Raw genomic sequence first — 23736 nt, forward strand, 5'->3', positions numbered from 1 at the left:
GGAAAAGGAAATGTGTAGACAGAGGAAATGAGCAAAGAATCTGCTGAAATCCTCTCCAGAGTTGTTTCAACTTAAAATAAATGCATCCAACCTGTGCGGTTTTACTGAAAATGAAATGGCTACACTGGATGAATGGGAAGGCTGAAGCAGTAATACTATATTCCTTCCCACCACCTCTTCCACCATCATCATAATCTAGGCCTCTGTTATTTCCATACAAGCAAGAGGCTGGGGGACATTGAGGAATTTCTTGTTCAATAAAAGACATGCTCAGCAAAGCCTTCATAAACACCAATGGTCAATACTACACCTTGCTCTACTCAGCACTATCCAACTGCTTCCTGGCATGAGTTACTGCACTTCAGTTTTGGCCTCTTTGCTCAAACACTAATAGCATGACCAAGACTGGGCATATTTCAGGTGTTTTTATCTATAACTTTTAAAGGGCATAAATGTCCAAATTTTCTCCTTATCTGTATATTACTTGTCAACCCCACTCTGCCAGTCACAATGTTTCCCTTCTGAGAGAATTTCAGGGCCCTCAATCTCTTGCATTGCCTCTGACTTGGCTACCACATCCTGACCTGATTGTGCTTCTCAACTAAAACTTAAGAGCCCCATGCTTAACAAGAGGGCTAGGCAGTTCCTTCCTAGGAATTGTAAGTGAAAGGAGAAATCTCTAGCTAACTACATGCACGCGCGCGTGCGTGTGTGTATGTGTGTGTACATAAGGTTATCAGAATTGGGTGGATACAGCAATCCATTCTAACAATTTCTCCTCTAGAAGAAGGCACAAGTAAAGTTTTATCATAGGCAGGACAGATCAGGTCCAGCTAAACCCCACAACAGATTCCTACACAGAACCAAAGTTACTATTCTCTATTAAAAACAGGGAAATATGACAAACTAGTACCATTCCCTCACATCTGTACTACTAGGACAAAATAACTACAAAGCCTTCACAGTGGAACTAAGAAATAATCGTTAACACTGGCCTTGACCAGAAATTTTTGTTTTGATAGTATTTTATTGTTTTCCCTAATTACATATTATAAAAATTTTAGCATTCTTTCTATTTTGAATTCCAAACTGTTTTCCCTCTCCTCTTCTGAAAATGCTAGTTTGGTATAGTTTATACATGTGCTATCATGTAAAACATTTTAGATGTGGAAATGTTTTTTGCATGTATAATATTAGTTTCTTGCCTTCTTATTGAGTGGTAGAGGGCATATGGGAAAAAGAATTTAGAACTGAAATTTAAAAAACAAAAGACACTGGCCTTGTGGGGCTCAGGAACTTTAGTGGGTAAGGCCATTTCTATTTTTACAGGAAATTCAATAAGTTTTCTGCCCCATCTCCAAAGGGAACTGCCTTAAAAAAAAAAAACTACAGCTCACTACAATATAATTACAATAAGAAGTGTGAAGTATGGGCATCCCCCAGAACTAAGGACATTTCCTTCTTTTTCCAACCCTGGGAAATTGTCATTACTGAGTTTTTATCATAAGGAAATCTATATCACTGAAAACTTTTGGTATGGGGCGGCTAGGTGGCACAGTGGATAGAGCACTGGCCCTGGAGTCAGGAGTACCTGAGTTCAAATCCAGCCTCAGACACTTAATAATTACCTAGCTGTGTGGCCTTGGGAAAGCCACTTAACCCCATTGCCTTGCAAAACAAAACAACAACAAAAAAAACTTAAAAACTTTTGGTCTCAATTTTCCTAAGATGTAGGACCTGTGTTCCTCTTAGTGTTCCCACCCCAAACATCTCATTGCATTTGTTGGCAACCCCTATCTGGACCAGATATCCATGACCAAACTAGCCTCTGCCTCTGGAAAAAGCCAGTGTCCCAAAGTCCTAAGGTTTCTTGGGAAGTGTGGAACTTCTGTCATCTTCCTTGACATAAGAAAGACAGGACTGGACATCTGCTCCCACCATTACCTACCTAGGAGGCATACCCAGACAACAAAAGACAACAATGATGTAATCTGAGTCCATTCCCCCTTCACTTTGTACAGACCCTGCTTTACTTTACTGCTCAAACACTCATCCCATTTTCAGTTTATTATGTGACTGACCAGAACCTTTCTAGCCCAGATACATATGGGCCACTGAGATCCTAAAACAGAAATCCACATCAGACCATTTCTAAGAACATCTTCAGTCAGATGCCTGTTCCTGTAATGTGCTTTCCTCCTCCTCTTCCTACCATGTGCCACATCAAAGTCAGTCAATTGCCTGGGTCACTTCATCTGTCGCACCCCTTCAAGTGAAAAGACCTGCCCAGAACCAACCACAATTCGATATTCTAACTTCATTTCAGCTCCTGAACCCCACCACCAACCTGAGGTTGAGAGGGGGGAAAGAAGAGAGGCAAGAGTATCACCTTTAGTAGGTCTCTGATTGGGAAAATACAAATGATTGTGGGTTCTCATAACCTAAGGTGGGTCATAGCAGTAGAGGAAAAAAAAAGACAGTAAATCTACTGTCTCTGGTTGCCACCTTCCTGCTAAGCCAATTTGAACAAATGCTTTTTCTCCAAAAGGATAAAAATTTATGTGGGAAAAATGAGGTTTAAAATCACCCTTACAAATCAAGGTAGAAACTTCAAACATTTGGTAAAAAAAAATAAATCCTTCTGATTTGAAGATCATTTTTTAAAAATTCACATTGTCACATGGTTTGAGCTGCCAGATATTCCTAGTGCCCTCAAGAGTGATGGTTATACTAATCCCACACACTGAAAAGGACCCAAGAAGACTCAATTTACAATGCTATAAAACTCATCTTTCTCCAAAACAGTCTGAAACCACAAAGCCTGGCATCGACATACATTCTGTATTTTAAACATTGGTCTACAATTATGATGAAGCTCCTCTCAACAGTTCAGTGATCAAGAACAATCCTAAAAAAAAAAAGAATAAAAAAAAGAACAATCCTGTTATGGAAAATGCCATCCACACTTAGAAAAAAAATATGGAGTCTGAATGCAGAGCAAAGTAAACAATGTTCACTTATGTAAACTTTTATGTGAAACTTATGTTTTTTTCATGTTTTCTCCCTTCTCATTTTTTTTTCACAACATGACTAATATGTAAATATGTTAAACAGGATTATACATGTGCAACCTATATCAGATTGCTCACTGCCATGGATGGGGCAAGGGAAGGAATTCACAAAAAGATGAATGTTGAAGACATTGAAGAGAGATTTATACAGGAGGAGCAAGTTAAATTGACAGACAGTTAACAAAGTTAAATGTGTCAAATGCAGAGAGGGATGAGGATGCAAAGACTATCAGATGAGGCAATTAAGAGATCAATGTTAACTTTGTAGGAAACAGTCAAGTGGATAAATCACAAGCCAGATTGTAAAGGATTGAAGAGTAAGTGAAAGGAGAAGTAGTGAAGGCAGTGAATGGAGAAAGTTTTTTCCTAAGTCTGAACAAATAAGAGAATGATAACTTGAAAGAATGACAGGGGTTAGTTAAAGTTTTTTTTTTAAATGATGGGCATATCTAACAATGTTAGATTTAAAGTAAAGACGGTAGGTTCAAATTTTTGGAGAAGTTGAAAGGAAATGAGATCAAAGTCAGGTGTAAGTGGATAGGCTGATCTTTTCAAGGAGTAGGGCCACCCATTATTGTCAGAATCTGGGGTAAAGGAGATAATGGTAGATGGTGTCAAAGGGTTTTTATGAGGAAAATTGAAGAATTTTTCTTCAATTAACAGAGTATTTCTATCATGGGAGGAGGGGGAGGTTTTAGACATCTTTTTTAAATCAAAAACCCTCATACTCTGAAAGGTTAAGGGCTACTTCTCTAAGCCTCATCCCAGAGGTCAGAGGCTCAGACCCAAACTGGAAGCTGAAGATACACTTACAAGAGTGGGGAAGAGGAACTTCTGACTCACCAGCCCTGAAGAAATACTGCATTTCCCAAACAAAAACCATAAAATCATTATAAACCACCAGGCCTTCCTAGAATAAGTCTACTTTCATTCACCTCACTTAAGATCCCCTATCTGCTAGAATCAACACCTGCCATTGGCATCTTTACAATTCCCTAGTCTTGGAAAGACTAATGACCTGAGGAATGAAAAGTTAAAAAGAACACCTCCAAGCAGAGGTGAAAAGGTGCTTTAGGAACCTGTAGAAAGGGCATAAGAAAAGAATAATAGGGAGAAAGTTCCTGTAGGTCAAAACATACAACTTGGCCTGGTGCTCCCCGCCTGGATCCTAAAGCTAGAAGGGAGGCTAGCAGTAAAGGAATAATCACAAAAAAGTGGCCCCTCTTAGGGAAGCCTGGAAGGATTTGCATGAACTGATGCTGGAGGGAGATGAGAAGAACCAGAAGAACATTGTACACCCTAACAGCAACATGGGAGTGAGGATCAACTTTAATGGACTTGCTTATACCAACAGGGCAACAATCAGGTACAATTTTGAGATATCTACAATGGAGAATACCATTTGTGTCCAGAGAAAGAATTGTGGAGTTTGAACAAAGACCAAAAACTATTATCTTTAATTTAAAAAAAATTCTTATTATGTAATTCTTCTATATCACATACTATGTTTCTTCCCTGAGGATATGATTTCTCTCACCACATTCAACTTAGATCAATGCATACTATGGGAATGATATAAAGACTTAACAAACTGCCGTCTGTGGGGGATGGGGGGAAGGGAAGCAAGATTGGAGGAACAATTGTAAAACTCAAAAATGAATAAAACCTTTCTAAAAATCAAAAAAGTGGCCCCTCCCCTATTGCCTTTTCTGAAATTCTACCAAGAAAGTTTCTGAATTTTAAGACCACAATCTAAATGACAAACAAGTTCCAGAGAGTTGTATCAATCTTCAGGACATTGATCTCAGAAACCTTTTCTAAGGAACAGAATGCCCGTTTCTACTGTGTAATCTCCACTCAGCACACCTTTCTCAGCACTCAGGTAAAGAAAAACCTAACTAAACAGGCTAAAATTGCCTTGCCTGTGTTCTGTTAATGAGAACTTTCAGATACTGTTCCAAGTTGCCTGGCCAAAAAGTATTTCACAATCATTAGCAGATTTAAAACAGCAGAGATCTCAACTTTCCCACTCCAGTGCTTCTCACAGTTATTAATAACAGCAGCTTAAAAGACAAATGCACCCCAGTAAAGTCCAGCTCTAATCAACAGAGTGCAAGGTTCACTTCTAACTGCCTTCATTTGGATACTTATCTATGTCTACCTGGAAGCTAAGCCCTGCACCTCAAACATGAATCACAGGTGTGGTCACTTCACTAGGCCCTGAAAGGCAGGTGGGGAGGGTGCTGTCTTTCAGGATTGGGGTGGGGTGTCCAGGCAAGGCTGGGCTAGATTCCAATATAGAAGTAAAGCTGGAATTTGCCTAGAAGTTGTATGTTTCCTGCTCTTACCAAAAACACCCATCAGTAATGGCTCCAAAGGGGGTATAGTAAAATGTAAAGATACTAGTATTTTTATGCTTGGTCTTCTTTTGACACCTCATGTCTAATTCAGTGGCAAACAATAAATGCTGGCTATTGCTAACTGATTCATTCCCATCAGGGATGCTCTAACACACTTCCATCTCCCCAGGTGAGGAGTTAGTGGGTCCCCTTCATAGATGAACCTGGTTCCCATCACAGCTGGGGACCCTTACTTTGTCGCAGCATGTTCTCTGGAACAATGCAACAGGAAGTTGGCAAATTGTGAATCAGATCTGCCAGTTGCCTAACAGAAGTTTAACTTCTATTCTCCCCCCCTCCCCTATCTCAAAGCCCCTCCTGAGATTAGACTTTACTGGAGGCTAGAATTAACAGGGAAAGACCTCAAACTTCAGTTACCTTTTTTGATCTTGAAACATCCTGAAGACCAGCAACAGAACATCTGGGGAGGAAAGTACTGAAATAAGAGGCCAGAGTTGGGTACAAATTCCCTGCTCTATTGGTAACTTGAAGAATGATCCAGAACAAGTCACCTCCTCTCTCTGTGCTTCAATTTTCACATTCTTAAAATGAAGGAAAAATCCTGGTACTCCAAACCATCACTTAAAGATGTGACAAAGGTGAAATGTCACTTACAGTTGATGTGAAGACATCTCTTGAATTTGACAGGAAGTCTCATTCTGTAAAGCATCTGACTAGTCATCCATTAAGCATTTATGATGTGTTAGACATTTAGTAGCCAAAAGGAGACTGTTCAAGTAATTTTCACCAGATGAAGGAAAGCAACATATACAATAGAAAGGGGGAATAAAGGGCACAATCAGCTGAGGGCTATGGGGATAGGGGTGCCTGAGCTGAAGCTGAAGAGTCTAAGAAGGGGGCAGGGGCAGGTGAGGAAGAGCTACAGCCCAGGAAAGAAAGAACCTGGGTGATATGGTAGGTCTCAGAAGGAAAGGATTAAGAAGTTTGCACTGGACCTCAGAGGGACAAAAATCCTAATTTACAAAAGAACCTGATGCCCCTAAGGGTAAAAGGAATCACTGAAAATCCTAAAGCCTAGATTTCGTCATCCTGTTTTTTAAAATGACAAAATGAAAAAATGAAAACTTCTGGGGGGACAGCTAGGTGATACTGTGGATAGAGTACTGGTCCCAGGGTCAGGAGAACCTGAGTTCAAATCCAACTTCAGACACTAGATATTTACTAGCTGTGTGACCTTGTGTATTGTGTATTGTATGCTTAGTTTGTTAAAAATATACCATCCCAACAAAAACTCATATAACACTCATGTTTGAGCAAGACAAATAGTTTCCAGCAACATATTAAAAAATGAATTTGAATTGATCCTGTATTTCAGCATCATCTTATCTATAAATTTTCATTTATTCCTATAAACCCTTTAAAGTTTTGGTTTCCAATTAAGTGATAAATGCTCCATAGTCAAGAACTGTCTTCTGTTTCCTTTTAATTATCATTTATTGGATTTAATAGAGCTCATAAGGCCTTTTCAAATGTATTTTCATTGGGGTGAAGGGAGACTGTGGGAAGAGAGGGGTTCCGGGCAAAAAAATAACAGAGGCAGAAGGATCTGGTGATGATGCCAGAAGGAACAGCAAGCACATCTAAATAGAGGGGACAAAAAAGACACCAATTTATGTTCTGTTCACTCTTTCTTCCCCAGGGGTTTCGATGACCTTCTAAGAGGGGACAGAATTTGTCCTGGATTTGTATACCTGTGTTTGTCCTATAAGGCACTTGGTGCCCCAAGCAATGGTATAGACAAGGGGACATAAAAAGCAGTTCAAGAATATATCCACTTCAGTGGCGTAGTGGATAAAGCACTGGCCCTGGAGTCAGGAGTACCTGAGTTGAAATCTGGCCTCAGTCACTTAATAATGACCTAGCTGTGTGGCCTTGGGCAAGCCACTTAACCCCATTTGCCTTGCAAAAACCTTAAAAAAAAAAAAGAATATATCCATTTCATTCAGAGGCAATTTACAGATGAGGAAATCAAAGCAATCCATAGTCATATGAAAAACTGAACTAAATCTTTACAGATTAGAGAAATGCAAATTAAAGCATTTCTGAGGTACCACCTCACACCTCTCAGACTGGCCAATATGACTAGAAAGGACAATGATCAATGTTGGAAGGGATGTAAATCTGGGACACTAATGCTTTGTTGGTGAAGCTGTGAACTCATCCAACCTTTCTGGAGAGCAATTTGGAATTACACCCAAAGGACAATAAAAATGTGCATACCCTTTGATCCAGCAATGCCACTACTGGGTCTATAGCCTGAAGAGATTATGAAAAAGGGTTAAAAACTATACACTTGTACAAAAATATTCATAGCAGCCCTGCTTATAGTGGCAAAGAACTGGAAATTGAGTGAATGTCCATCAATTGGATAATAACTGAACAAATTGTGGTGTATGTACTTATGGAACACTATTGTTCTATTAGAAACCAGGAGGGATGGGAATTCAGAGAAGCCTGGAAAAGACTTGCACGAACTGATGCTGAGTGAGATGAGCAGAACCAGAAGAACATTGTACACCCTAATTGCAACAGGGGGTTGATGATCAATCTTTATGGACTTGCTCATTTCATTAGTGCAATAATCAAGGGCAATTTTAGGGTATCTATGATGGAGAATACCATCTGTAGCCAAAGAAAGAATCATGGAGTTTAAACAAAGACCAAAGACCTTTAATTAAAAAAAAAAGTTATCTTATGTATCTTATTTAAGTTTGCTATCTCTTATATTTTATTTTTTCCTTAATGATATGATTTCTCGCAACACATTCAATTTTGATCAAGGTATATGGCAGGGAAATAATGTAAAGACTATCAGACTGCCTTCTATGGGGGATGGGAGGAGGGAAGACGACTTTGGGGGGGGAATTGTAAAATTCAAAAAAAAGAATAATATCCATTCCTTTCTATACCATAAAACTGTTAAACAATAAGGCTGCTTATTCATAAAATGAAAAAAATTCATCCATCAACCTGGGGGTGGAAGATGGAAGAGTGGGGGGGGGGGTGAGAGAGGTTGAGTTGAGCTATTATCTCAGACTGGCTGCAGTCAGGGATCTAGAGACCAGAAAAGGGAGATTCTTAATACATTTTCTTGACCAGACATGCTGCGCATCAGGAAATGGCTTTGTCTGCAATAAATCTCTGCCCCTAACTCAGCTCCTAAATTCCAGAGTGAAATTCGGTTATACTCACAAGCCCCTTAGTTTGGGAGCAGTACATAGAGTTGTGTCTTCTATCTTGATCTCCTCCTCTCTATCAGCTGCCTCCCCTTCCCCCCTTTCCCAACTCAGCTGCAAAAACATTCAAGTCTCCCCAGACCTTAGTGCCTCACCTCCTGTTGGGGAGAGGGAGTGGCAAGAGCACATTGGTCCGGGAAAAGGTGAGACACTGGAAAAGCGAGTCAGGTATTTGGATTCCAACTGGTAACAGAGTCACTGAGCATTTATCAGACTAGTTTCAGGGAAACAATCCACCAGCACAGTCAGAAGTGACAGATGGGGAACCTCCCAAGATGCTGGCTCAGCTGGAGGGCCTGGGTAAGTTAGAAAGAAAAAAGCTGGCCCAGGGTAGCACCAGATGTGCTAAAACGGTGCTCTAATTGTGTGCTTGCAACTAACATGCATCTGTGCATACCTCAGTTATTAATTAATTAAGAGGGTCTTCAGAAGCCAGCACAGAGAAATAATCTTGGAGATGAATCTGAAATGTAATGGCTAAGAGAAAAAAAGTGGACTAAGAATTAAAAGACCTAACCTCCAGTCTTGCCATCATGACTGTATGACCTTGACTATATATTCACTTTTTCATATAATATATGGAAGTGTATAACATACATTTATCCACAAGTCAGCTGCCAGCTATTCTTGGTACACATAACTATCTTTAAAGATCCAAAAAGTCAACAATAAGGCCCCCAAGAGTTCAAATATTACCTGGCTGTGTGACCTTGGGCAAGTCACTTAACTCCATTGCCTTAAATAAATAAATTAAAAAATAAAAATAAAGTCTATGCATTTTACTCAGCCCCTGAAACCTTCATTCTTTTACTTGGTTAGAAGGTTTCTCACCAATAAAAATAGCCGATATTTTTAAAATTTACAAAGGACTTTACCCAAATCATCTTATTTGATCCTCAACATGTCTATAGCTGTACAACTGAATTCTTTCCTGTGGAGGTATTATTTCCAGTTCACAGATAAAGAAACTGAAGCAAGTAACTTGCCTTTGGCTAAGCAACTAGCAAGTCTAAAGGTAAAACAAACCAAAAGTCTTACTAAATTCTATGTTCTTTCAACTAAACCATGCTGCTTCTCATTCCAAAGTGGTAAGAGGCAATCATCGAGAAGCAAGAAGAAATACCAGCTGCAGGAAGTAACATCAAGTGTTATTTGTGGCCTGCAGGACACAAAACTCAGCTACCACAAAATTCTCATTAAAATGGCAAATCAAAATATATGTCAATAAAAAGATTAGACAGCCTTGATCTAGAACTAGTCCAATCTAGAAGCCAACCTAGAATTATGCCATGTCAATAAAGTGTCCATGTCCTTTGATCCAAAGATTCCACAACTAAGAATATACTCCAAAGATATCAACTGAAAAAAAGAAAGGCTACATATACCAAAAATATTTATAAGAGCACTATTTTGGTAACAAAGAACTAGTAATCAAAGTCCATTAATCATAGAATTGTGGTTTATGAATGTAATGAATTATTATTATACATTAAGAAAGCATGGTAAATACAGAGAAAAGTGTTGTCTTTTTTTTTTTTGGCAAGGCAAATGGGGTTAAGTGGCTTGCCCAAGGCCACACAACTAGGTAATTACTTAGTGTCTTGAGGTCGGAATTTGAACTCAGGTACTCCTGACTCCAGGGCCAGTACTCTATCCACTTCATCACCTAGTCACCCTAAGAGTGTTAAGTTTTAAGACAGGCTGAAGCATAGTGAAGTAAGCAGAGCCAGAAAACCAATAACAATCAATACAACAATGGAAGATGAAAGAACCACAAAAATAATCAAAACAATGCTGCAAAATTATCAAAAATAATCTTAGCCTCAACAAAAAGATGAGAAAACAGTACTCCTACTTCTTTTAGAGATCAGGGTCTGGAGGTAAGTAACAATGCTAATAACTTCAGTTTTCATTATGTTGCTTACTTTTGCTAAATTTTCTCTCTTCATCTTTTTAAATTATTTATGAAAAGAGTTCACTCTCTAGGAACAGAAGAATTACCAGTCCTGGAGTCAGGAGGACCTGAGTTCAAATCTGACCCCAGATCCTTAATACTTACTTAGTTGTGGGACTTGGGCAAGTCACTTAACCTACTACCAAAAGAACTCAAAAAAGTATAGCACTCTGAAGTTCTGGAGGGATAAATGATACTCACATTTTTAAAAGTCCCTAAGAGCATCACACAGTCCCATCTAACTGATCTTCAAAACCAGGAGTCACCAAAAAAGAAGGTACATATTATATTCCATATATTCTGATTATGATCGCTGGTTACTTTGTAATATTTCTTTAAAAAAATAGGTTTGGACCTTAAAGGGCTAAGTTTCAATTAACTAGAAACTTCTTTTTACATAAAACAATTCTTTCCCCCACAATGCCAGATAAAAGTGTCACTGTACCTTCCAAGGAGTTTTCAAATATAAAAAGGGATAAATGTAAAAGTGCTTTAAAAATAAGTGTTCATACTTAAAACAGAGATAATAATTATGTTAATGTAGAAAGTGAACTCTTTTCACACTCTTACTACAGCTAATTTTTTCCTATCAAATTTCCTTCTTACCTTTGGCATGAAACGTCCAACCACTCCGCCAGTATTCCTGTAGTTGTACCCGGTCCTGTTGCCCTAGGCTACAGACCTCACTGTAGAATTGTCTTTCTATGTGGACATAAGCAGCAGGAATGGCACCTGCCACCCCCTTTGCCCCAAAGAAGCCATTCACTTCAGGTGAAGCCAATAGAATATGGTACTCAGCCCGAGTGCCCAGGACCAGGTCCATGTAGGCCTGGGTCAGGTTGAAATAACCAGTGGTAAGGTAGATCTTAGCATCCCTCTCTGCCTCTGTCAGCAATGTCTCTGTAACAATCTCATCAATTTTAATCTCAAAGGGCTTCATCTGGATCAGTGGATAAATCCAGGTATCAGGAACTGGTCTCCAGTCACCAGCTGCTGCTGCATCTTCCTGAGTCAAAAGAGAGTCACTGTGAAAGGTCTGGGCATGGAGCAGCTGCTGTCGGGTCCGAGCTGTGTTGATCACATCCATGACTCTCTTATTGGCTGCTTCACAATATGCTGTCTGGTCTCCTGGAAAGGGACATGGGGAAAAGTAAAAGATGGGGTTCAATGTCAGGGTCCTTTAATGTCAAGACACAGTAACTAATAATAATGAATATACAGCCTTTTATATACAAAGCAGTGGGAGGTTCAGCAAATTCTCTGTTGAAATCAGAGGTATTTATCTGAATTGACTAGTTGGGCAAAAGTGATTAAGCAAATTAAAAATTATTCACCATTTTATTAGTACCATGTTCTATTAATTATCATAAGAGTATGTTTACCTTAAGAGTTTTTGTGCAGCTCAAATGAAAAGACAATATAGTGTTTTGCAAACCTTAAGTGCTATGTGTTAGCCAAAATTTTTTTGGTTCCTTTTTATTAGACCTACAATTCATTTGCTTGGGGAAAGGTCCTACATGATAAAGATGGTGAAGATGACAACTACTACCAAGTACTAAGGACCAGGAACATAAGTAACATCTTTTCCCTGAACATCCTCCCTCAAACTCCTCCTATTGGCTCACTTCTTCCTCACTTCAGTCCTGAGCACTTCACTACTATCCACTCCTAACCAGAAGACAGTGCTGCTATCCCTCTATCAAAATGCTTTTTTCCTCCTCTCTACCAATTCAAGTCTGTCCTACAAAATTGCAATTAGGAGCAAAAAGATAAGTTGACCATCTGAAGTTTACTTGAACAGCTATACCCTGTTGGGACAAGACAATTCTAAAGTCAAAATCTAGGCAGAAACATAATATCCTCTTCTACATCTTTACAAAAAATATTATATTTGTATATATTATAAAACAAAATCCCTGTGCTTAAGGAGTTTTCCATCTCTTAGAAGAGATAAGTCATTCATACCATCTCAGGGGCTGACTGGCATTAGGGATGAGAAACAGAAAAAGCAACAACCCAACTATCTTCCTAGATGATGAGACAGCCACTTGAAACTCCAAATGGATAGTCTTAAATGAAGAAAGACCTGTCCTAGACCACTACCTCCACTATTTTCTTACACTCAACATGAATTTAGTAAGTGCTAGATACTGTGAATATAAATACTTAAAGCAGCAATCTCTAGAGATTTAAAAACAAGCATATGGAGTCAAACTCTAGAACAAGGATTCTTAACCTGGGTTCATAGATTTCTTTTCCTTACTCCCCCCCCACCCCAAAGATGGTCCTTAAAGATTTTTGTGAACTTGGATGGGGGGGAAAAATGACATTTTTATTAATGACAAAATGAAATTTTGCATTTTCTTTTATTCCAACATATTTTTAAAAATTATCTGGAGAAAGAGTTCACAGGTTTCCTGACTTGTGCAAAAATCCCTGGCACATAGGGGCAGCTAGGTGGCACAGTGCATAGAGCACTGGCCTTGAAGTCAGGAGGACCTGAGTTCAAAACTGACCTCAGACATTTACTAATTACCTAGCTATGTGACCTTGGGCAAGTCACTTAACCCCTGCCCCTTAAACAAAAATTCTGAAAAAAAAATTAAAAAAAATCCCTGGCACAAAAAGATGAATTGCTACTTTAGATCTCACCCCCCCCCAAACATTTCCACTCCTCACAGTAATTCTGATCTTTGATTCCTAATGAAGCCTTGAATCTATAGGAAAGGAAGAGAAAGGAAGGGCTGCCTGACAGAAATATTTGGAATGGCTGGAGTGAGCTTTAAAAGAAAAGTGAGTTGAGGATGATCTTGAAGACACAGGTATCATATGTACAGAATATCTCTTAAGTCTTCTTTGCCATTCCACTAACCCCTCATGATATCCTCACCAAGATGCTAGTACTTATGATTTCCATAAATCTTCTTAAAGACAATCAGCTGAAGCCATGGGGAATTGAAAGAATGTATTTACCCAAGGGAATTATTAACCACCACCAGATTTTCCTGTATGCAAGAGGGGAGTCAAGGGCTCTTCCATTTCACTATCCAAGTGAAAAGGCTACAGGTTCCTTTATAGTTAGGAGCTGCAGAAGTTCCTATATGCCAGTGGTTTGGAAGGGAAATGCTCCTGAGCAGTCCCAGCAATGTATCATAAAGACAGTCTTTTACCAGAGTCATTTCCTATAAGTGCTGGGTAAACTCTTGGCTCACTGCCCTAAGCACACAGCAAAGAACCCATACTATTTCCCACCCTCCCTGGTGCCAATCTTTTACCACAGATTCTCCTCTGGCTAGCCTCTAGTGACTGTAGTTTTCTTCATTCAAAGCCTGGCCCTCTTTCCTGCAGAAAGCTGAATGAAGAGACAGGACTGAACCACTGCACATTCCAAGGATTACAGTGGAGCTATCTTGGTTTTCAATGTCCAGCTCCACAGAAGTGGAAGCTATAAAGCTAAGCTGCCACCTAACTTCCTGGGGCAAATTGAGTAAGTTAGTCTAAAGCAAAAAGGTCACAGAATTAGCCCAGTTCACTAATCCCAAATTTCCTTCATTTTATTTCCCAATAAATTCTCAAAAGGATCAGAAAAAAACTAATATCATCTTTCAGGAAGATGGGGTGCTAAATTCCATTTCAATTGGTACCAAACCAGCTCAACTTATGCAGTGATTCAAACCAAGCAAATGCCACCAGTGGAGGAAGCTGAAACCGTATTTAGTTAGCAGCAATACCAAAATGAAGGAAAAGAAAGGTTTCAATTTTCCCAACAGTTTTTATCCCAATAGCTGGACTCTGGGTTTATCAAACAGCAGATTACTATAATCATTTTCTGCTATTGCACCTAGTCTATTCCACTGATCCACTCTATTTCTTAGCCAACACCAGACAGTTTTAATGACTATGCTTTATAATATAATTTTAGATCAGGTAGGGCTAAGTCACATTCTTTTGCACTTTTTTTTTCATTGAATCCCTGGAAATTCTTAACTTTTTATTTCTCCTTATAAATTTACTTACAACTTTTTCTAACTCATTAAAGTAATTTTTTGGAATTTTGATTAGTAGGGCACTAAACAAGTAGTTTAGTTTTGGTGGAATTGCCATTTTTATTATATTAGCTCAACCTATCTAAGAACAGTTGATGTTTTGCCCAGTTATTTATGAGGGTTTATTTTATAACCTGCTACTTTGCTAAAGTTGCTAATTATTTCTAGTAGTTTTTTAGATGATTTTTTGGGATTCTTTAGATATACCATCATGTCATCTGCAAAGAGTGAGAGTTTTGTCTCTTCCTTCCCAATTCTAATTCCTTCAGTTTATTTTTCTTCTCTTATTGCTGAAGCTAACATTTCTAACATGATATTGAATAGTAGTGGTGATAATGAGCATCCTCCTTTCACCCCTCTGTGGGGAATGGGGGAAGGGAAGCAAGAATGGGGGAAAAATTGTAAAACTCAAATAAAATTTTTCTAAAATGGAAAAAAAAAAGGTTTCTAAACACTCAAGAATGCATTTTCCCCCATTTGTCTCATCGTCCATTCAGCCTGATAAACTGACAAGGGCAAAGAACAAACTGGTATGGGGAGCTACAGACAGCATCAATGCTATATGAAAGCTTGGTCACCCTAAGACCAAGCAGGTTCTCTTCTTTAGTGGTCTTATGTAAACCAAAGAGTTAATATGCTACTAAGCTTGCTATGGTTCTGCATTCCCAACTATCTCACCCACTGGAAATATCAAATATTAATGTCTTTTGTGAATCGAATGATAACTTGTTCACTGCCACCTTCCAAAGCAACAAGCACAAAATCACTCATCTCAGTCACTACTGGAGTGATGTTTTTTTAATCAAGACTGAGATTGCAGCAAAATTCTTTGATTGAAGTGTGCCTCTGAAGCCACAAGAGATGAATGGCTTTTCTCAATCCAGGAAGCTAAGAATCAGAACACATGTTGGCAACATAGGTAACTCACTCTCCTGCTTCTTTATCCCTGCCCAACCCAAACCTCAACAGTCATATAGTACAATGCCCTCTCTACCTTTGTAAGGATGTACCATCCCTTCCACCATCTGTACAGTGTCATCACCCTGAAGCTGTAAGGACACATCCCCCACCGCATTCACAAGCTCTGTGAAGAAGTCAGCAATCTCTGGGCAGTCCTGCAGAAATACATATCGGTCCTGGCGATTGGTGAAGTAGGAGTCACTCAGGTTTGCACTAGAGAGAGGGAAACAATTGGTAAAGATTCTATTTCTATCAAGGACATCACTACCTTTCTAGTTATCTAGGTTTATAACCTTGGAATCATACTTAACTCCAACACTGCCAAGTCTTGTTGGGGAGACAGAAATCAACAGTTCTCCCATCTGTTCTCTTTTCTCCACACATAGAAACTATCAATCCAGTGCAGGCCCTCATCATCTCCTAAGATAGCCTCCTAACTGTTCTCCCTGACTTGTCTCTTCCCAATTCAATCCATCTTCCACACAGTTGTCAAAGTGATTTTCCTAAAGTCTGATCACGTCACCACCCTGGCTCCTTTGCCTCTATGACATTTAAAGTCCTTAGCCATCTGGCTCAGTTCTAGTTTTCCAGTATATATCTCCCTATTACATGCTCTTTAGATGGTCAAGGCAAACTGACTTGCCTCGCTGTTCTTCACATACAATATGCCCCTCTCTTCACTTCATAGGATCTCTCCTTTCCTTCAAAACTCCCTAAATTTCTGATCTCCACCCCCCCCACCTTCTATTTATAACATCTGTGCTTTAGTTTAGACTCCTCGAGGGCAAAGGCAGCAGCCAATCAATATTTCTTTAGTGCCTACTAAGTCTCAAGCCCTGAGGTAAGTGCTGGGAATACAAAGGAAGGTGAATTGCTTCTCTATTCACCTGCTTTCAAGCAGATCCATCCAATGGGGGAGACAGAATCCAAACAACTATAAGCAAATGATATACAGGATAACTGGAGCAAGAAGGAAAGCTATAGAAATTCAGGGGGATTAAGAAGAGTTTCTTGTAGCAGGTAAGATTTTGGTTGTAATTTGAAGGGAACCAAGAAAGTAGAAATAAGAAATGAAAGGACTGCAGGTTATGAGGGGTAGCCAATGAACTTGTTCAGAGTAGGGAGCTTGAAGTATTGTTTGAGGAACAGCAAGGAGACCAATGTCACTGAATTAAAGAGTAAAGTGGAGTGGGATTGGGGTGGATAAAATGTAAGATGGGAAATGCTGGGGAGGTGGGGGAAGGGGGATGAAGGGAAGGTTATGTAGAAGTCTGAATGTCAAACAGAGGTCTTTCTACTTGATCCTAGAGGTGATTGAGTCACTGCAATTGATGGAGTAGGGAATGGGAGTGACATGGTCAGACTTGCCCTTTAGACATCTTTGACAGCCGAGTAGAGGATGGAATAGAGAGAGAGATAGAGAGATTGGAGCCAAACTAGCAAGCTATTTGGCACAGTCCAGACAGAGCTGATGAGTGCTTACACAGGTTTGGAGCAGTGTCAGAAAACAGAAGCAGGTAATTCCAGATGTTAACAAAGGTAAGGTCTTGGCAACAGATTTTATATGGAAAGTGAGAAGGAGCATGGCATAGAACTGCATTTAATGATTTTTGTTTACTGACTGATTCAGGCAGAAAATCATAGCGTAAATCTCTAATAATCCAGTCAAATAACTAGGCCCCATTTGACCTCATTAGTCAATGGAAGAAAGTTGGCCAACTCAACCCGATACTCCAATCACTAAAATTTCTGAATGGCTACTATAAGCAAAAAAACAAACAAAAAAAAACTATACTAGGCATTGAACTGAAGTAGAAAAAGTAAGTCAACCCTTGCTTTAAAGGGCTCACCAACTGAGAAGATAAATATAACCAAATGAAAAGTTGACAAAGCAGAAAAATACACTTCCATAAAGATGGGATAGACCATTAGCTGGAAGTGGTCAGATGGGACAGGCAGAGCTTAAACTTGAATGGCTGGATAGGCCACAAGGACAGTAAGAGCACAGATCTGGCACTTTTTAGGATATGGTAGCAAAAGCCTTGAAAAGACTTTCCCTTAGAAGTGAGATTAGGGGGGAAATTGTAAAATTCAAAACAAATAAATAAGATAAATTTTTTTAAGTTATTTAAGTTATATCTCCCAATAACAGAAAAAACATTTCTGATAGAAGATGCCAAAGGAAGAAATGCCAAGGAGTACATCAAAAAGATGCTAAGGAATACAAAAAAGAATGAGAAAGAGGTTTTCTAAATATCAGGGAAATTAGAGAACTCTTTATTTTTCCATTATCTTTCCAAAGTCCCATCATTTCCCTCAAGTAATCCCAAAACAAACCAGGGCTATGATGAGATGGTAGACAGGAAACTCACCCACTCAAGATCACATTGTTATCAAAAAGATAAACTTTGATATGCTGAAGACCAATGGTCTCATTGAAGCGTTCAGGAATAAGGAGACGAAGGAGTCCACGAAGGTTTGGAGTGTGGAAGAGGGACACACGGACCTGCTCAGGAAATCTCCTCAATAATGGGAGCAGCATTGTACGGGAGTTCTTCCTACCTAGAAAGGATAACAAAGCAGTAAAGAATGGTAATTTGGAAGGGGTCATGATAACTCCATATCCCAATAAACCTGTTGGTCAGGATCTAACTGGCAATCTTATCAAACTTTTTGTCTCCTCAATGATAGATTACAACATGCACCAGATACAGAAAAGATGAGATTCACTGGGTCATCTCGGATATATGAAAGTTGCACCTGTTCCCAAGGAGAGTGAGAAGAAGACAGTAGGATTTTTTAAAGAGAAAAGTTCAGGAGAAAAGGGGAGCAATACCTACCTCTTGATCCCCGAGTAAAATCTAAGAGAATGGAGACTTTGAGGTCTGAAGAAAAATTTGCTTGGAGTGACCTTTCTAGACTACTTTCTATACAATCCACCTGTTGATAGATAGAAAAAACCCAAAGAAAATATATGGACTCAAATAATATTTTAGATACGTGTAAACTTTTTTGTTATTGATGTCATAGGACATGTTTCCCAAATAGTATAGATGCAGATGCTCTCAAAATTACTTTTAGGATTTAAGGTCTTAAATACATTGCAACTAGTCAAGATAAAAATCTATAGAGAATAAAACAAATACAGGAATGTCTGAATTGCTGACATGAGAACAAATGAGGTTTCTAAACTTTTAACTTCCTGCAATCCTTCCCAAAAAATAGAGTTCTAAATACAAGAGTGAAAAAGGAAAATAGAAGCACTGACATTAATTCAACTTTTCACAATTAAACCCTTTCCCTATTTTCCTAGCCCTGGCCTCTGAGTACCTATACAAAAAGCAAATTTTTAAAAAAATGCCAAAAAGGGCACAGTGGATAGAGCACAGGCCCTAGAGTCAGGAGTACCTGAGTTCAAATCCAGCCTCAGACACTTAATAATCACCTAGCTGTGTAGTCTTGGGCAAGCCACTTAACCCCATTGCCTTGCAAAAATCTTAAAAAAGCCAAAAAAACACAAAACAAACCCAGAGGGGCAAACATAAAAGGATGGCTTCATTAACTTTAGGTTCACAATAAAAGTCAATCAGGTCTGATCTATATTCCTATTAGCACTTATCTAGCATATGGAAGTCTACTATTCCAATAAATAATATGGCTAGGAAAAAATGAAAGGATAAGACTACCTCTCATCCATTCCTCCATCATCTCCAATCGAACCTTCCATCTAACCTCAAGAGAGTTCAGGTCATAGCAACTTTCTCCTTTGCCTAGAAACTTTATACTAACTCTCCTGAGATCTGGAATAATATGGCTCTGAATCAATTGTCTTGGGCTTCTAACTATCAATTCTCACATAGGGGAAAAGAAAGCTACAGGGTCTAAAGAAAGGAGTGTATTTTGATGTAGCTGTCAGGATTGCTTTCCTATAACACTTACCAGTTCCTGTTCCAAAGGACCTGTCCCAAGGTACAGAGAGGCCATCACTACTCGCCTCTTGGCTGTCTTTATCTGTACCTTTCAACATAAAATAAAACACAGTATAAATACTCTCAACTCCTGTTTTTTGTTTTGTTTTGTTTTTTTAGTTTCTCATTTCTGGCCTAAGAATCCCAAACTATTATGCAAACTAGAACTCCTATTAATTAATTAAATTGATTAAACCAGAACTCAATCAATATATACTACATGGTCATGACAGGTTTCTCATGATAGGCAGACAGGTCTCTACAGAGTCTCGAAAAGAGCATATAGAGGTTAATTAAAATACCATTAATGATCCTTGATCCTCCTGCCCTATAACAAAAAGAGAAACAAAGAAGGCATCTGGGTTCAAAGCAGAATATAATTTTTAGTACTCCTAAAAGTATTAAAAAAAAAGCCTCTTCTAAACTTGAAAAAAACTCAATAAAATCACAAGCTTGGTGTGAACAATCTATAGTCTTGTTTTCTCTGTCTGATGGTATGCTCTTTTCTTCACACAAAACTCACCTTCATGAGTTCAAAAAATTCTGCTGGAGAAGATAAAACCTTAACATGAGAGCTAGAAACACCAAACTCTGGAACCAAATTTCTTATCCATTGAAACCTGTGTACCCCCTCTGGACACAGACAGCAAGGTGGGGAGGTAATCTGAGGAACAGGTGGGGACAGCAAGGGAGCCAAGAGGAGCCATGGTGACCTAAGGAAAGAATGAAATTATTTTGTTATATTTTACCACATGTTCCCTCAAAGTTTCTCCAGCGATGATCAAGGGGAGGCAATTCAACTGTTAAGATACATTTCTTGGCCAGCAAGGGAGTCACTGGGAAACTGGGCAAACAAGCAACTGGAAGGGACCAGAGGGACTGGAAGGGGCACCAAATCAACTAAACAAGAAAATGGACTATGATTTTTTGTCACTAAGTGTTCAATTTTACCTTAATTAAAAACAAAGTTATATAAAATGCAACATACTCCATCCATGTACTAGTTTATAAATATAAAGCACAAGCAGCAAATTCAGACCCCAAAGACACTCTTTAACACCACTCCCTAACAATCTGAAATTAACATCTCAGAATACTCAATTTACTCACTAAAAGATGCCTAGAGCAAGAGAGTTAATAAGTCACTTAGAGATGTCAAAAACCAAAGCAGTTTATGACCAAGGCTACAGACTGCTATGAATAACAGGGTGCAAAAGTAAACAGGCAAAAAGCCTAGTTCTTGAAAAAATTAAATTTTAAGAGAAAATGCAGTAGCCTCAGGGTTGCAAAAACACTGGACCATAGGAATTGCCTTGTACCCATTAGAAATGCCAAATGCATTGTAGCAGGTCTCCTCTTGGTCTCTTGATAAGACTTTGATTCTGACCACACAACAGAACTTTCCTTAGAAGACTGAAGAGTATGAGTGACTAGACTAGTTTTGCCAACGAAGTCACATAGCAAAAGAACTGATACAATCTTTACAAAATAGGCAGTCTCAGGAGAGGAACAAGTGTCCCACACCAAGTGAGACCCATTCTATTTCATTATTGCTGCAGTTCGTCCGTCGTCGTCACACTAAAATCCTCATCAGTACTGACCTTCTATAATCACAAAAGGAAAACTGGGGAAGGAAGCTGAAACATCCCAAGGCTTAGAAGACTACAGATTCCAGGAAGATGATTTCACTTACTTGCTTTACAATAATTGGTATCAGAAAAATTTCCAGTCTAGTAGCCAGAGTAGTACTACTTCCTTCAACAGTATACAGCAGCTGGGGCAGCTAGGTGGTGCAGTGGATAGAGCACTGGCCCAGGAGTCAGGAGGACTTGAGTTCAAATTCCACCTCAGACACTTAACAATAACCTAGTTATATGACCTTGGGCAAATCAACACACCACTGCCTTGCAAAAACAAAAAAAAAAAAACCCCCAACATACAGCAGCATGAGTAGAAACAGAAATGGCAGAGTGGAGCTAAAAAGAAGACTATGAGCTCTAAAAAGATAAGTAGGAGAACATTAGAGTGCTATGAATAGGCTAATATGGAGCAAACAGGAAAAGAGAAGAGGTTGCTCAATAATGGTAGCAAATGTGTGTCTGGAAGGGGCAGCAAAGGGTAGTGAATATGCAACCAGAAAAAAAAAGATGCACTGAATACTGGAGAGGGTGACCTGCAATGCAGAGTTTTCTGAAAGAAGTAACGTATCTGTATATTGATAGAACAAATGACACACAATCAGGGAAGAGAAAACTAACATGAAAGTATAAGCTATTATGAAGTGCTAAAATGTTATTTAAAGTTTTTAAATATAGAAAAAGGGAAAATATAAAGGATGACTAGTTAATGGGAAAAGTTAAACAGGACTCAAGGTTGGATTTGAAAGATTTTTAAGGAGAAGGGATGGCACTAAAGACAGAATGAGAAGATGTAGAGCAGATGTTGGCCTCCTATAAAGAAAAGTCTACAATAACACAATTAAGTATTCTGAAAGGTTTCAGGATCCACATGAAACACCAAGGCAATGAATGGGAGAGAGTTTTACTGGTGGCATGGCATGTTCAGGGCTCCTGCCAGGCTTAAGAATTACTTCCTTGTCTGAGAGGTAACTAACTCTGGAAATGTTCCATTAGTGTCTGTATTCCAGGTTTTGCTAAAATTGTCTGTACATTTGTATTGGTTTCCTGTTTAATTTTTGAACTGATAAAGTTTATTAGGAGATATCAAATCAATTTTACAGATATGATCTCACTTATTCTTCACAACAATTCTGTGAGGCAATGACCATCCAAATCTATAGGAGAGAATGATTCTTACATATTTAGGTGACAATTTTACAAACCCAAAGGGAAGAGTACTTTTTTAAAAAACAAAAAAAACATACCTCAGGGAATACACAGACCTCCCCCCCCCACTCCTCCACACCCCACACACACCCTTATAGGATAGATTTGATAACAGAAATCACGTACTCCTTTCAATAATCTAACTTTGGATGGAAAAAAAGCCATCTAATTATTTTATCCATATATCACATTTACCAGATAAAAGAAATAAACAGAAAACAAAGTTTTCACACTTTAGACTTGAGATGACCTCAATAATTTCTTTCAAGATAGCATAGCACCTGCAAATCTTTTTGGCAGATGGAGAAGAGGTATTTTAGATGTTAAGACTTTGCCTTTCCCTCTTACTACAAAGCTGGTTAAGTTCCATTTGGTATACCACAAAAATTAAAGATGAAAGTTAGAGGAGAAAGGGAAGACAGCTAGTTGGCAGCAATGATGTCCTGGGTACTCAGAATGAGAGACATGCTGCCCTACTTCACAATAAAAACCTCAGTCTATAGTTCTAAAAGTGAAATGGAAACTGCATTCTCCAGAAATCAGCTCAGCCTCAGCTTCCCACCCACACAAAACCTGATACATGCTAGGAACAGAAAACTGCCTGACTTCAAAATTCTCAGGATTATCTAAGTGGTTAGTGCTGTCTCTTGGTGAAGATTCAAAGTATCAGGACAATTTTTAAAATAGAATTTGTTTAAAAAAAACCCCCAACAACTCTGAAGCAATAGTGAGAGAAATGGTTAGGGATGACTTCCTTGAACTAATGAGGGGTATATTAACATAGTTTAATGACACTATGGCCTCTTGTTCTTGACTTCCTAGATGGGAAATACTTCTAATGCAGGAAGGAGAAAGACAGTATGTTAGGGACATTACCAATAGTGAAGGAATAGGAGGAACCAACACAGAATTGTAAATTTCCCTCTTCAAGCTAACCATGCTCTCAGAGGGAAAACCTTCCTGACATACTCAAACCTGGAATCCCAGAATTCTGATGGGAAGTCAATTAAGTGACTATTTCTTAGTTTTAAACTGAGACTGAATTAAGCTTGTTAAGGTGTGAACTCAATATGTTACCTCAGTTAATCAGATTTTGACCAAAAGACTCAAAAAATATAGCAGTAGTAGCTAATCTATGTTGCATCTAAAGAGATTCTAGAAATCAATCTTAATTTCGATAGACCCAGAATCATGATTAAAATGTCCCTAAAGCTATGTTGTATAATGAAGAAATA

General features: G+C 38.7%; 1 protein-coding gene across 6 annotated transcripts in view; it reads right to left on the reverse strand.

The window, feature by feature from the left end:
* The window catches only part of PGS1 (phosphatidylglycerophosphate synthase 1), a 56716-nt gene that overhangs the window by 25193 nt on the left and 7787 nt on the right, over positions 1-23736 (reverse strand). For 5 of the 6 annotated variants that reach the window (XM_074225040.1, XM_074225037.1, XM_074225041.1 and 2 more), the window contains exons 2-7: positions 20179-20368; positions 19627-19704; positions 18524-18627; positions 18060-18245; positions 15722-15900; positions 11288-11809 (exon numbers count right to left, since the gene is read on the reverse strand). In XM_074225040.1, coding sequence (XP_074081141.1) covers positions 11288-11809; positions 15722-15900; positions 18060-18245; positions 18524-18627; positions 19627-19704; positions 20179-20368 — 1259 coding nt within the window. Of the gene's footprint in view, positions 5892-11287; positions 11810-15721; positions 15901-18059; positions 18246-18523; positions 18628-19626; positions 19705-20178; positions 20369-23736 lie in introns of all 6 variants that reach the window. The other variant, XM_074225039.1, reaches the window with a different exon arrangement.

The sequence above is a fragment of the Macrotis lagotis genome, chromosome 2 (genome assembly GCF_037893015.1).
Source record: "Macrotis lagotis isolate mMagLag1 chromosome 2, bilby.v1.9.chrom.fasta, whole genome shotgun sequence".
Lineage (NCBI taxonomy): Eukaryota > Metazoa > Chordata > Mammalia > Peramelemorphia > Peramelidae > Macrotis > Macrotis lagotis.